Raw genomic sequence first — 14,816 nt, 5'->3', positions numbered from 1 at the left:
CAACATTCCACTTGCATGTCCAAGTATGATTAATCACATGAAAATATGGTCAGTAGAATCACACCATACATTTCTGAGCTGTTGTATTCTTTTAATTTCTTAAATGCATGGAAATTATTTTATTATTATAATCTTTTTTGTGCTATTGATGGCAGTTTATACTCTCAAATGCAAATCATACCCTATAGTGTTTTCTAAGTCAAATTCAAAATAATGAAACAGTTTATCCCCTGAGAGTACTGCTAATAAATGGAAAATTGTTGGAGAGGATAGAATATCTTTCATTTCAAAATGCAAGTGACCAGAACTCCAAAGGAATAAAATCTTGAAAAAGGAAGGAAATCTTTAATCTTGCTTGAGATTCAAGATCTCAAATTCTCACTCAACTAAAAAAATTCCTGCTCGCATAGCCCTAGCTTTCCTTTTATGTGGTGACTGGGCTAGGAATTTTATATACATAAAGTCAATTATGTCATGATATCCTTGCGATGCTTGAACTTAATAATGTGAAGTTCAGTGTTATGTACTTATATCCATGTAGAATCTGAGTTTTTCCCGGCGTATGCTCTGCAGAAATATTTCTTCTTATATCCAGGTTAACCAGTTGTGGTAATTAGTGGTCTATTCCTGTTAATTACTTCCATTAATATCTTTCATTCAGCCAACAGTTTTTTCCAGGTTCATATCAGTTCATATCCATCTTGAAGATTTGATTAAAGGGCATTTGGTAGCATTAAAGTAATTATTAATTTTTTAACCTATGTACATAATCTTAACAAATGGATAAAAACTAAGTGTTCATTTAATTGGTTTTCTGTTGCGTTGCTATGCACATTCCAGTGCTGGTGTTCTTTTTTTTTGACTCCATAGGCTTGTTTATTTTAAATTATTTTATCATCAAAAGATCCTTGGACATGTACCTGCTCTTTGCTGAACTCACATGGACCGTTTATACTAATTATTTTAGGGTCCTTTTGTCTCCCTAATTTGTCGTGAGGTTTTTCTTTTGAAGTATCCCAGAAAATTTTCTATCAATTCCAAGTGGTTATTTATTCATTTAATAGATGGAAGAATCTTATAGCTGCATTTATATTGTTTAATTCTAGTCTACTGTTTAGCTTTTCTTTGTTGTGGCCATTTGTTAAAATCCCTAGTGTTCTATCTTGAACTTCGGTGTTATCATTGATAATTATTACAGAAGGAACTCTGTAAATCTATTCTACAGCATGTTTCCTCAGTTGGCATGCATGATTCATGTGCTTTAACTGCTTGTCTAAATCATGTCCACACATTCAACTTGCAAGACTTATATAATGGCATCTACAGTCGTCATTATTATTGAGAATTTCTCATTATTGCCATTTGTAAACAATCATCATGCATCTTAATTTATTCTTATTATCAAATTTCCTTCAACTTTGGCGCCACCCATCTCCACATTCTCCTGTTTTTTTATGCCTGGTGCTTGAAAATTTTGCTGCTCCTGAAATGGTGATTGCTTGATATTTACAGCTATGTACTAGAGGCAACTGAACATATAAATGGAATATTGTTGAATTAAGCTTAGCTCCACCTTATAAAAGTTCTCATGGTGTTTTAAAAAAAGTATAAAATCTACAGGAAATTTTGAGCTTTAATTTGACTTTCTTTATGCATATCCCATAAAACTTCTCCTAGAAAAGGCATGACTTAATGAAGTATCGCTTTCATCCAAGATCTCAAATGTAATATTGCATCTGAAAGCTGTCCGGTAGAAAAAGAAAGTTTTTAATTTTGTGGTGTGGAATGCATTTGCTCTGATTGATTATACTGGTGATGGAGTGTGATAATAAGATACATTTTGTCCAAAAGAACCCTCATATATTCGCTTCAGACTGGGAACAAGTTGGTAAAGTCACTTTAGAAATGGCTAATATGGCATGCTCTAAACTTTGAAAAACATTGGTGCCATTGATGCAGTAGTCTGCCAATGATGGCCCGTGTAATTAAAAATGACATTTTAATGTGCTTATAGTGAGGAAATGTTCAAAATACTGATGTAATCGTGGATATTCAGTTACATTGGAAATATATTTCTACTTTAAAGTGTATATTAACCTGTGAGATGTTGGTAAGAAAGGATCTGGTGTTTTTTTTTGGTCTATGCTTCCCTTTTAAAAGAGCAATTCCAGCAATAGTTTACTACTCATAGATATGCAGTCTATTCCGAAGAAGTAAATACATACATATTAGTAAGCATAGTATATTGGTAACCTTAGGCATTCTAAGTGTTTAAATCTGGGGCAACATAGTACATATATAAAGGAATATATATCTTCATATATTGTTACAGATAAAGACATTATGTCCACAAATATTTTCTAAACAAGAAATTTAGCATTTATATATATGTAATATAATATTTTTTAAGGTCAGATATGAAAATTTCTTTTACACTTGGGCAGGAAATTAATCTCCCATGTTATGAAGTATGTACAAATATTTTAGAAAGTAAGTCTTTTTCCATTTTACTGAAGTTCTGTAAAATGGATGACCATATTTTGTATATGCTTCTCAAAAATTATTTTTGTTGAATATTACAGCCTCCACGCATAAATGATATCTGTACCATATGTTATACTTCGGGGACGACTGGCAATCCCAAAGGTGTGATGCTAAGCCATGAAAATGTGGTGTCGGCAGTTTGTGCTGTTATTCTGCAACTCGGAGACCACCGTCCTACGCGTAGTGATATCATGATATCATTTCTTCCTCTGGCTCATATGTTGGAAAGGTGCTGTGAGGTGTGTATGCTCATGTGGGATTTCTAATCATCACAAATTGCCCTAAAGGTTTTCGCTGATTACCCTCAAAAGATGTTCGATATTTTTTACTTTGGAATTTTTAAACCTTAATATGTAATGTGCTTAGTTACCAGTGGCAAAGTTAAAGAGTAATCTGAGAATAGCCCAAATGATTTCAATAAAATGTTTATTATTTGTTTAAACTTGATAATGAATTTTAACCATCTTAGTGCATTCGCTGCAGTGGTACCCACAGTTATGTCAAACCCAACTTCATCCTCTCAAGGTGGCAAATTTACTATTTTTCTTCATTTTAATGCTGTCACCACTTTGCAAAGTGATCAGTTGAAAGCCCAATGATTAATGTGTCTATACTTCTCATGGAAACCTGTGTGGTGTGACCAGAAGTTATGTGAGACCATTTGATTTGTCACGCCACACAGGATGAGGCACAAGGGTGAAGTGTGGCCGACTGGTTGGTTACTTTTACCAGATGGGATAGCAGTATGCAAAATGACTGACCATCCTCAGCATAGTCAACCATTTATGATCCCAGTAAACTCATCGGCGTGCTATTTTGTATGAAACACATGAATTTAGTGTTTTGGATGACCCCTTGTTATCACTTCAGATTGGAGTTAGGCTACTAAAGCTGAAGAAAATAGGATTGGCTCTACCTTGATGGCTCTGTCTTACACTGGCCACAGTCCGATGTCCAGTAACCTAGACATTAGACTGAGGCTACTGAACGTTAGTCTGAGTCGAGAACTGTTGAATAAAATCTCTGGAACTGAAGACAACTGAATTTCAGTGTTCTTTTGCATGCTGGCTATTTCTGCCATTAAAGGAATTTTTGTGAGATGAGTGACTGATTTTCTCATCGGGAAATCATTTTACTAGATGTAATTACAGAACATTATATGCTTTCCGTACAATTTTTTTCACTTAAGTTGAAAAGTTGGACTATTTTCAGTTTACAAATTTATTCATTTTTTTCTGACACTGATGGCATTGTAATTCTTCTACTTTATTTTAGACTGGTATGTACATGGTTGGCGGAGCTGTTGGATTTTATTCTGGTGATATCCGTAAACTCTCAGATGACATGAAAGCCCTCCGTCCAACTGTCTCTCCTGCAGTTCCAAGGTTACTTAATCGTATCTATGACAAAGTAATCTCTGAGGTGAGCACATCCTTCATCAAACGTGCCATGTTCAACATGGCTCTCAGCAGCAAGGAAAGTGAAATTAAAAGGTAAGTATTGTAATGTGTGAGGGCCACGTAGAAAAATTAGCAACACTTTGTTTATTTTTTGTCATAATACATTCTATACAAACTGTTTACATCTTTCATTGCTCTTCCCGAGTGCTGAATACCTTTTTGATTCAAAACTCCAAATTTTTTAGACGTCGTCTGTCTACTGAATCTGTTTGCCACGATGCTGTAAGATATGATTTAAACTGATTGCTGGCTGGATGATGCACATGCATCTTTAATAATTACTAAATCGAGTTTGTCATTCTGGCGAAGACTTTCTTAAACATTAGCCATGTCCTTGATGTAAGGACAAAATCACCACTTTCCACTGTAAAAATGTTTGTCCTCTCAATGCTCATAATTTCCTGTGAGTCAAACCTGGAACCATCAATTTTATTGTACCTATGTCATTTTCATGAATTTATGGCTTACATGACACTGAAAAACAATATTCTTACTCTTTGAAAACATATTGCTGAGCCAAAGGTCATCTCTATTGATATTAAAATATAATAAAACCTCTTTATATCAAACTTCTTGAGACTAAGGAAATATTTTGTTTATTGGAGTTGTTTATTCTATAGAGGTTGATGAGTTCTAGTGAAATCGAAACTCAGTATGGGAGAAGTGATAAATGTTTTGGAATTCACTCTATAGATACATATTATAGTTCAAATTAAGATGATAAATTTTGGTCTATAAAAACAACTCATTGATTTTAACTTGATATCAAAAGAGCCCTCTTGGCCGTGGACATCATGTTATATATTGTTGCTGTGGTACAAAGTTATTTGTCCTGGTTAGACATATTTAGAGTGATTAATTAAGTTCCATTACAACCTCCACCAAAAAATACTAACCATTTTTGCATGACAATCATGTATAATAATTTGAGTATGTGGTAAAATATGCTAAACTTTTTTGTAAAACTATGACACCATTATTAGGAGAAATTAAACTCATCTTGCTCATTGTGATTCATTCCGTATATTTACAGAGGCATCATTAGGAGAAATAGTTTCTGGGATAAACTAGTCTTCCGAAAAGTGCAAGAGAGCATGGGTGGTCAGCTCCGGCTGATGATTGTGGGTTCGGCTCCTCTGGCAGGAAATGTACTTACATTCACACGCTGTGCATTAGGTTGTTTGGTAAGTTTATAATACTATACGACCCAGGAAACATATGTAGTTACTCATTTATTTAGCTGTAAGAAGCAAGTTTTGAATCCCTGCTTTCAAATTGCAGTGAAATATGGCTTCAAAGAAGCTACCGTATTTGATGGCATATAAGACGCACATGAAAAAAAAGTCTGCACAAAGGCACCAGCACCCCAGCAGCTAGAGTTAGCTCCTTTTAGATCTTATATGATAACATTAATCAAAGTGAGACAATATATATAACGTATAAATTAGGGATGGACGAATCCAGAATTTTTTCTGAACTGGATCCAGACTGATCCTTGATTTCAGGTGTCGGATCTTTGGATATTTTCGGATCCAAATGCATTTTAAATGTCTGCTATAAAATGAAGGACATAATTACTAAGGACATAATTATAGAAGGACATAAAACGAAGTACATATAAACAAAGGTATGCTAATTAGATTGCCGTACACATTTTAATATTTTTACTGATGAAAAATAATTTTATAAGCTTTTAAGTTATTTTTTGCTTGCGCTTGTGTTTGGAAAAGAAAAGAGGTTTCAATCTTCAGATAAACCATCGACTGAATTTTAATTTCCCTCACAATCATTGCCTTGATGTTTTTTTCACTTTATCATCATATGCTGGCTTGTGTTTCACCCACAAATGCTTCATTTGTGATGGATATTTCACTTCCTCGCGATAGTTTCACGCCACTGTACATACATGGTTTTCCTTACGTCAATGAAAATGTTACTACGCAATGAAAGACATTTATGTCAGTAATATCATTGTATATTAAGTTACATTTCAACGGCGCAATCTGCATGACAATTAACAAAGTTTTTAACAACATTAATGTCACGTGTGATGAGGTGTGGGAACAGAATGAGATGACCGCTCAGTGAGAGGAAGGGGTGGGCATCAGAAGCGTGTAAAGGAGAGGTGGAGGGGAAGGAGTATGCTCCCTCCATCTTTCAAGCGATGAGAATGCAAATGAGGGTGTCGAGGATGAACATGTCAGATCTTGCTTCTACATATTGGGTGCACAACTAAGTTCCTGCTGTTTGTTATTAGTCGGCTCTATACCCTTTTTCCGAACTGACGGCGGCTGACCTTGAGCGTGCTCGAAACCCACCCACTCTTCTAGCCAATCACAGAAGAGCGACAGGAGAAAGTGTGTATGAGCCCACAGTGTCTCTCTGAACTCAGTGCAGTGCAGATCGCTCTCCAGCTAGCAGTGTTGCCAAATCGAATAGCTCAGCGTTTGTCCGAGAATCTTCTGCCGCCCCCGAAAGTACCATTATTCTCAAGGCTGGCAACGCCGGTCAGCCGGATGGAGGGGAAAAAGGAAGGGGATGGAGGGGAATGGAGAGGTGGAAGGGGCAGCGCTTCTGATTGGCTTCTTGCTATTTTCCACCCAGCCGCCGTCAGTTCGGAAAAAGGTTATAGCAGTGATTGCAGGTCGATTTCGACTTATCGGAAACATCATGAACCAAGCTTAAACATTTGGTAAACAAACCGCTTCACGACAATAATGAGTTTGTGTTGGCATCATCCTTATTATTGCGAGAAAATGTCTGAGTTAATGCCAAGTAACCATCATTTTCAGGAAGAGTTGATTTATCTAGCTCTCAACTCCTTTGATATCAAAGAAGAGAGCAAAATAGTTGTAATATGTAATAAATAAAAGATAAATAATGTCACATTATAGTAATGGGATTAATAATAATGGTAATAACTATAACATTCTTCAATTGAATAATAAATGTATATTAGTATGTAAATATAATGGAGTCAGTATTGACCTGTGGAGGTCGAACCTTCATATATGATTCAGAGGTGATGTTTTCAAGCAATTATTTTGGAAGAAAGGTGCATCTTATATCCTGTTAAATACAGTATATATGAAATTATCAAATTCATCTTGGGTTCTTTGAATACTTTGCAGTCCTCGCCATGTATTTTAGGTTTCATACTTTTGTGGAATGTTTAACTTGTAGTGGGAGAAAGGGCAGTAAATGTGCGATATCATCTCACTCAAATGTTAACCTCCATTCCTCTATTCCTTCTGGCCAGATGATGATACGCTGTATCGAAACCAGTCGCAAATATATTTTATTTTGTGAAACAGCGAAGTCTTTTCTTAACCTTTGTGCATCATGAAGGAGTTTCGCCATGTTACGCTAACCACCATCGCATTTCTCCATTCTTTTGTTGACAGGTGGTGGAAGGTTATGGACAGACTGAGTGTGTGGCTCCAATCACGCTCACTGTTCAAGGAGATCATGTACCTGAGCATGTGGGACCCCCAGTTGCATGCTGTTGTGTTAAGTTGGTTGATGTTCCTGAGATGGAGTATTTTGCTGTGGCTGGTCAAGGAGAAGTTTGTGTTAAAGGAACAAATGTGTTCAAAGGTTATTTCAAAGAACCTCAGAAAACTGAAGAGACAATGGACGCAGATGGGTGGCTGCGAACAGGTGATATTGGAGCATGGTTACCGGTGAGTATTTAAATTGCTCGCTAGAAATGAATGAGAAATTTATCAGGTATTCGTAGAGGCTCCAAATTTCCTGGAAAAGCACAAATGAATTCAGTGCAGTTCTGCAGTTCTCATTATGTTTCCATAATTTTGATTAACAGAATAATATTTTTCTATAGATCACATATTAAATTTCCATACTATCTAAACTTACAATTTTGTAGAGGATAAAGGCACAGATGAACTGTGTGTAATCAATATTCACACCAATTGGGTGCCTCTATGGATAGGGAATGAAGATGAAAAGCATTACTTGTGTTTGAGTCAGTCTGTCGGCAAAGGCTAGGTTATCCCTGCTAGCCATATGGGCTTGTTCACCAAATTTTACTCTGATGTCGATTGTGGTAGAGTTTTATAGATAAAGATGAACATTTTTGATTGTCCTATGCATAGCATGCTTCTGGAACTATTCATGATGAAAAATCGTCGGACCTAACCCTTTCGTATACCTGTTGATGGCTTCACAAACTCATCTAGAGTACGCTCTCTGCTACTGTTTGCTATTGTGCATGTGCTTTACATGGTTTGTGGCTGTTAACAATCATATGAGTGATTCGTTTCCCACAGTGAGAGGTTCTCTGTGAACGAGTTCATGCGCCAGACACTTAGACGAAACTCATGGAAAGGGGGCAGAAACTTTCACATTTTCCAATTTTAAATTTAAGAGAAAATGACTTATTGGGGAAGATTTTTATTTTCCTCTTAACATATCTTTTTCTGCTATTTTCCAAATTCTTTCTATAACTTGCGATTTCAAGTTTGAGTGAACTACGCCATAGGAGTAAAATTTTGCAGGGAAAGGGCATGGGAGATATTCTGGGGCTACTCCCAACTTTGGGAGTATGGTAGTCTAGTAAGTAGACCATTTGGCCACTGATCATTTTTTGGCTCACTCAACCCATTTTATTTTTTAAATTTTGGCATCCATATCAAGAAACTTGTCTCAGAAACTGATGTAACTATAAATGTAGATTTACAGTGGTCATTGCGTGTTCATTGAATATTTATAGAGAGTGATCCTTGGATATTAAAAGCTTTATAATACAGTGGACCCTTGCTTTACAATAATAATCCATTCCGGAGGACCGATTGTAAAGCAAATTTCACCGTATGTTGAATCTGCAGTTAAGTATGTCCACACAGGCAATTTAAAGAGCATAGGGCATGTAATGTTGCTGTGTAAAAAATTGTTTTTTTTTTGCATATAATTTGTGAAATATTATAATTTATAATACATAGTGCATTTGATAACAAAATCGGCAAAATTTGAAATTTTGTAATGAGCTGTCAAAATCAGCTGAGATTGTAAGCCAAATCCATTGTAGCATCTTTAATTGATTTCTTTGTGGATTGAGGACAGTACTCCCTTGCATTTCACAAGTTTCTTGCATTTCAACACCCACATTTATGCAATTGGTGTTGTAAACTCACCTCGGCAGGATTCAAGCAGATAGTCTGGGTTGGCAAATAAGGCTGTCACCCTGCCGGCCCACTAAGGGATACTAAAAGTTGAACCAATCATAAAGCGGAAATCTACTGCATTGAAATTATCACTTATTGTATCTGATATAGCTTTATTTTGTCCTTGCTACCTACTGTACTGAATTAGCCGATTTATTTCATTCCAGAATGGTACCCTGAAGATAATAGATAGGAAGAAACACATCTTCAAGTTATCCCAAGGAGAGTACATAGTTCCTGAAAAAATTGAAAACATTTACATTAGGAGCCAATATGTCCAGCAAGTATTTGTTCATGGGGAGTCCCTTAAGGTAATGTTTAAATTTTTATGATAATATTATTATAGTTCCATGAATTTAATTAGTATAATTAGTGCTTTTACAACTTTTATTAATGGTAATTTCTCAGTTTTTGAAAATATTTATTCAATTTCTTAATGACTCTATGTAAAAATGCAAGTAGTATCATAATTTACCTTGGGAAGGTAGATGTTCCAACGGTATGTGGAATAGGTGGCAAGTGTAAAATACAGTATGTTATACATAGTAGTAATTGGACAGGCAAAGATTTTAATTACTATAGGAAGCTGTAGGGTAAAATGTAACACCTCAGTCTTTTGCAGGTGGCATACCTAATTTTGTGGTTTTCAGGTCTGCTTCTTAGGTGATTTCATAGTATTTATCAAATAATGACTCGACACAAAATCTTTTCAATTTTTTTCTAATATTATAGACACAATTGCAAAATCTTTAATCCTGATTGCCTTTTACTATGCATGAATGCTAATGCACACTTAATTAGGTACTGTTGAAGAAATTTTTGTCTAAAAAGAGAGTCTATGTGTATTATTCAATAATAATTTGATTCAATTGAAAAGGTGTCTGTTATCTCCCCAGGATATTTTTTAGAAAATTGGTACTGTGTCAATAACTCTACTTCACTTGGTTTTTACCAGCCATATTTGTCCAATCTTAGTTTCTTTAATATGTTAAATTCCTTATAATGCATATGAGAAATGCTATTTATTTGTGTTTGGCAGTACATTTGTGCTTCAAATCATTGTATTGTGTTATATATATCACTGTCATTTCTGGTAATGGGAGTGATAATTTTTATATGCACTCTTAATCATTGGGTTACATATTTGATAAGGTACTCTTATTATTGTCTACTCATGCTCTACATATTTCTCTTTTATCTTATGCCTGTTTAGTCTTGTATAGTTGCAATTGTTGTTCCTGATGTTGACGTGGTGAAGCAATGGGCAGCAGAGAATAACATCCCTGGTACCCTTTCTGTGCTGTGTGCGCACCCAGAAGTTAAGAGGCTAATAATGGATGATATGATTGCTTGGGGAAAGGATGCAGGAATCAAATCTTTTGAGCAGGTGAGAAGAATAATTTAATATAAAACAGGAAACCTTTTGTCCTTGACTTATCTCAAACATAATCAACCTGTGGTTCAGAGGGTTTTTGTTACCAAATATTTCAAATTGATTATCCATTGTTCAGTCAGCATTTCGTTACATTAGCCACCAATTGCTTACCTAGCCAGTCCTCCCAAATACTCCTGTACTTCCTTTCCTGCCCCCCTGTATTCATCTTCTCCTGCCTTTTTTCTACCCCAAATGAATTAGTTTTTCACTATAGTAGTGTATTTTATTTGTCATTGAGTTTATCCAATGTATGCATCAGACTAATCCATATAGTTTGTCTGAACTAGGAATGGGTTGGTTCTGGTACCCGGTTCTCGGTACTGCCGGTTCTTGGCTGTGAAACCGGTATCGAGAACCAGTTGCATAAAGTTGGTACTTTGGAACTGGCTCGGAACGGTGGTGAGGATTTGAATTTGGCACCCAAAGCCTACATGGTCTGCAGCGTATTTAGGGCCAAAAAGTGAAAAGAGATTAAAAAACGCATGTGTTACTTTCCTATTGCATGGCTTCCACTTTTTTTTTCTTTTGAGAGTTGCTCGCTAACACATACATTTAAGGGTTTGTCAGTTTGTCGCTCTCGCCAACATTGTAACATTTCCGTAGCCACGGCCACTTACGCCACTTTCAAACGAGCTGACTTTTTTCCTGCCCCCGTTCATGGTTCGGCACCGTTCTTTCAACTTCCCATCAGTCTCTATGGACGTCCACAAACGAGTCGAACCGCGCAGTTGACGGCACGGTGCCCATTTGCCCCAGCGATGTGCCGTCTACGGCATGAAATACAGACTACAGAATACATTGAGTCTGCTTTCATACGAAATGCCTTTTCGTTGGTAGCCATTTAGGTGAAATTCAGGCGGCTCTCAGACAAGATGACCGAAGAAAACTCTCTGCAACGCCGTGTGCCATGCCGTGAACGGCGGCCGGTGGAAAATCATTTCGTCTGAAAGTGGTCTTACGATTGAATCATGTACATATACAGTAATTCTTTGACATACGAGCAATATGCGTTCCAAGATCTTGTTTGTAAGTTTATAAACTTAAGCAAGGCATGGATAGGTGTGGTTATCCTGCAGAATACAACACTGCATTGCAATTTTGCATTAACTCACCGCCGCCCAGTTTATCCATGGTGTCGCTGTACTGGTGTGCTGAGCAGTTTATTGTTGAGGTTATAAGAACTGTGGCAGTGAAGCATGCGAATAAGTTGTCAATTTCAGTAACAATTTAAGCTACATCGCAGAATACAGAATATATCTTGAACTGACTTACAAGTTACAACAAATTAACGGATGATGTTGTCAGAAGTTGAAGAAGTTTCCCTATTGATCCTGATGATATGCAGTATGTAAACTGTGCTCCAAGCATGTTCATGGCAATATTTCAGTCAAAAAAGAATAGATTTGATCCAGATAGAGTAGAAATGTTGAATGTTGAATCAAAACCTGGAGAAAGAACCAGTGGCTGCCTGATGTAATGTGACATATTGGTCGATCATACATTCTTTAGCAACATGTTATTTAATCTTTTTTGCTTGGCAAATAAAATTATGGAGACGATCGTAAGTTATTATACTGGGCTTTCCTGCTAATTTACATCTTTAGTGAAATTATTTTCGTTCACTTCTTGCGGTTGTTCATTTCAATTTGCCAATAATTCAGATAGTAAGAGTTCATCCTTGGAACAGAGTATCGAGGACCGAGAACCGATGGGGGAGAACTGGACTGGTACCGAGAACCAAAAAAATTTAAGAACCAACTCATCCTTAGTCTAAACTTTTTTTTAATACATATATGTATTCTGTAATTTTGGCAAATTTTGTCAATCTTACACCACTCTTCTATCGATATACATATTGATTTCCTGATCATGTGAGTGGATGCAATGGATAAGGAAATGCTTGTATCAGTGGTGTAGGGAGGGGGGTGGTACAGGGGGTCCAGACCCCCCCCTGAAATATAAAGTCACGATTACTTTGCTTCGTAAAAGAAAAAATATTGAAAAATCATGAATTTACAAAAGATTTCTTTGAAAAATGAAGTTTTTTTCAACTATGAAAAGTGTGAAAATTACTTAAAACCCCTCTGCATGGTACCGTTTTTTTTTATTTCTCCCCCTGGTTTTGACACCCTGTACGAAACTCCTGGCTACCTCACTGGCTTGCATTATTTGTATTCAAAGAAGTTATTTCATTTCTTCAACAGGTAAAAGATATTTACCTCCACCCAGATCCATTTTCTGTCCAAAATGGTCTTCTTACCCCAACACTGAAAAGCAAGAGGCCTCAACTAAAGAAATACTTCAAGCCCCAACTAGAAGATATGTATTCTAAACTTACCTAGGACTAAAGACTGTGCTTCATCTCCTCTGGGATGCAAATGAGATGGCAGCTAATGACTGGGAACAATTTGAAAGAGAACAGTTTTGAATAGGTTGTACAATGAGATCACAAGTACTGCTGCTGTTCTGTTAGTAGCCTGTAGGAATATGTTTTGGTCATCAGGGATGTTAAAACAGGAATGTATCAATCAGTATGGTTTTTGCGGTTTGGATTGGAAAAAAAGGTAAAAACGAGTTCAGAAAAAAAACAAGCAGGTGACGCAAATTTCAACTTAAATGTCAGAAATTGTAATACTTTGGATGCAATATTTTTTGTACTATTTAAAATATTTTAAAAATCATTATATAGTACGCATGTATCATGACTTTGACATCAAAGTATCCATCAGTGATAATCATTTAGTTCTACCATCATGCCCCATTAACACAAATATTTCAATACATTCCTGTTTATTAAGTCTTGAAAAGGCGGAATAGCCCATCTTGTTATTCTGATGACACGAAAAACATTGAAAACAGGGTGATATTCTGTTAGCAATACATGATAAATACATGACTGTTATATAATGAATTGTGATATATCATCTGACTATATTGTTCATTTGCCCAAACTGATTTCATGTTGAAACCAAAAAAAAGTTACACTGATGTCATTAATATGTCCAAGTGCTCTTAACCACACAGAAATTTTCTGGTGGTATTTGTTAACAACAAATCCTTGGGTGAAATAACTCATTTATTGAAAAATAGTCTAAAATGTTTGAAACATGTAATTCTACATTTAAAGTTAACACATCAGCATATCATCTTCAAAATTGCAATTTAGATACACCAGTATAATATCCCCTAATAATGTGGATAATTAATCAGCTAATGAAAGTGAAATTTGAAGAAGTGCATAGGAACTAAGTCAATAATGATTGAGTTATTCTGCTCATTATACTCTAAAATAATACATAGTTAAATTATTGCAGGATAAGAAAGAATAAAAGTTCATTTGAGGGAAGCACATTGGAGTGTTTGTACAATTCTAAATTTTACTAGGCTCTTCTGCAATTTTTAATTTTGAAGAAATATTTGTGTACTGGTCTTTATCATGAAATATTACTATTTCTATTTTCTGTAATATAATTATGGTGGGTCTTACCTGGGGTTTCCTTTACTACGATTAATGCTTGAAATACAGTTGCTGTTAAAATATCTTTTGTTCAGAATGTCATGAGCCACACAAAACATCATTGAAGTGTTATCCTTTAAATAAAGCCAACTGTCATAGAAAATGTTTGTTGCCATAAAGCACACTGTATTATTGTTCTGTTATTAAATCTGTAGATGTTACATTTATTTCAGTTCCATGACTTGAAAATAAGGTACAAAAATGAATTGAATACTTTATTTTTAGGGAGGAAGAAATAAGATGAGAGGAAAGTTGAATGTTGAAACTACAGTAGAACCTCGGTTATACGACCCTCAGTTATACGATGACCTCACTTATACGCCGATTTTTTTTGGTCCGGTGAATAACCCCATATGAACCCACGTATTTCCAACCTCAGTTATGAAACTCTTCACTTATACGACGACCTCGGTTACGAAACGTATTTATCCAGTCCAATGAGATAAAATACCTCACTTATACGACTTGTAAGAGAACTGCTCTACGAGAAGATTGCGGTACGCGCGCCGATTTTAGTCACAGGAGCGGGGGTAGTATGCGCTCATTACATAGATATGTCAATGAAGAATAATAAGTTTTAATAATGAGCGATGCTGTTTATTAGATATTAATTTTAACTGCACTAGATAATCGTGAATCCGGAATATCTATCTCTAACGGAAGATTGTCTGGAATTT

The 14,816-nt window shown here is 35.8% G+C and overlaps 1 protein-coding gene across 3 annotated transcripts in view; it reads left to right on the top strand.

Moving 5' to 3' along the window:
* The window catches only part of LOC124170588 (long-chain-fatty-acid--CoA ligase 5), a 193,865-nt gene extending 179,559 nt beyond the window's left edge, over positions 1–14,306 (top strand). For all 3 annotated transcript variants that reach the window (XM_046549388.1, XM_046549389.1, XM_046549390.1), the window contains 7 exons: positions 2,583–2,783; positions 3,820–4,037; positions 5,038–5,188; positions 7,409–7,687; positions 9,355–9,498; positions 10,401–10,574; positions 12,827–14,306. In XM_046549388.1, the coding sequence (XP_046405344.1) occupies positions 2,583–2,783; positions 3,820–4,037; positions 5,038–5,188; positions 7,409–7,687; positions 9,355–9,498; positions 10,401–10,574; positions 12,827–12,964 (1,305 nt within the window). In that variant the 3' untranslated portion in view covers positions 12,965–14,306. The remainder of the gene's footprint in view (positions 1–2,582; positions 2,784–3,819; positions 4,038–5,037; positions 5,189–7,408; positions 7,688–9,354; positions 9,499–10,400; positions 10,575–12,826) is intronic.
* Positions 14,307–14,816: the final 510 nt, after the last annotated feature.

This window comes from Ischnura elegans, chromosome X (assembly GCF_921293095.1).
Source record: "Ischnura elegans chromosome X, ioIscEleg1.1, whole genome shotgun sequence".
NCBI lineage: Eukaryota > Metazoa > Arthropoda > Insecta > Odonata > Coenagrionidae > Ischnura > Ischnura elegans.
Note: the sequence above shows the minus strand (reverse complement) of the source record. Positions and strands in the feature narration are given on the sequence as shown.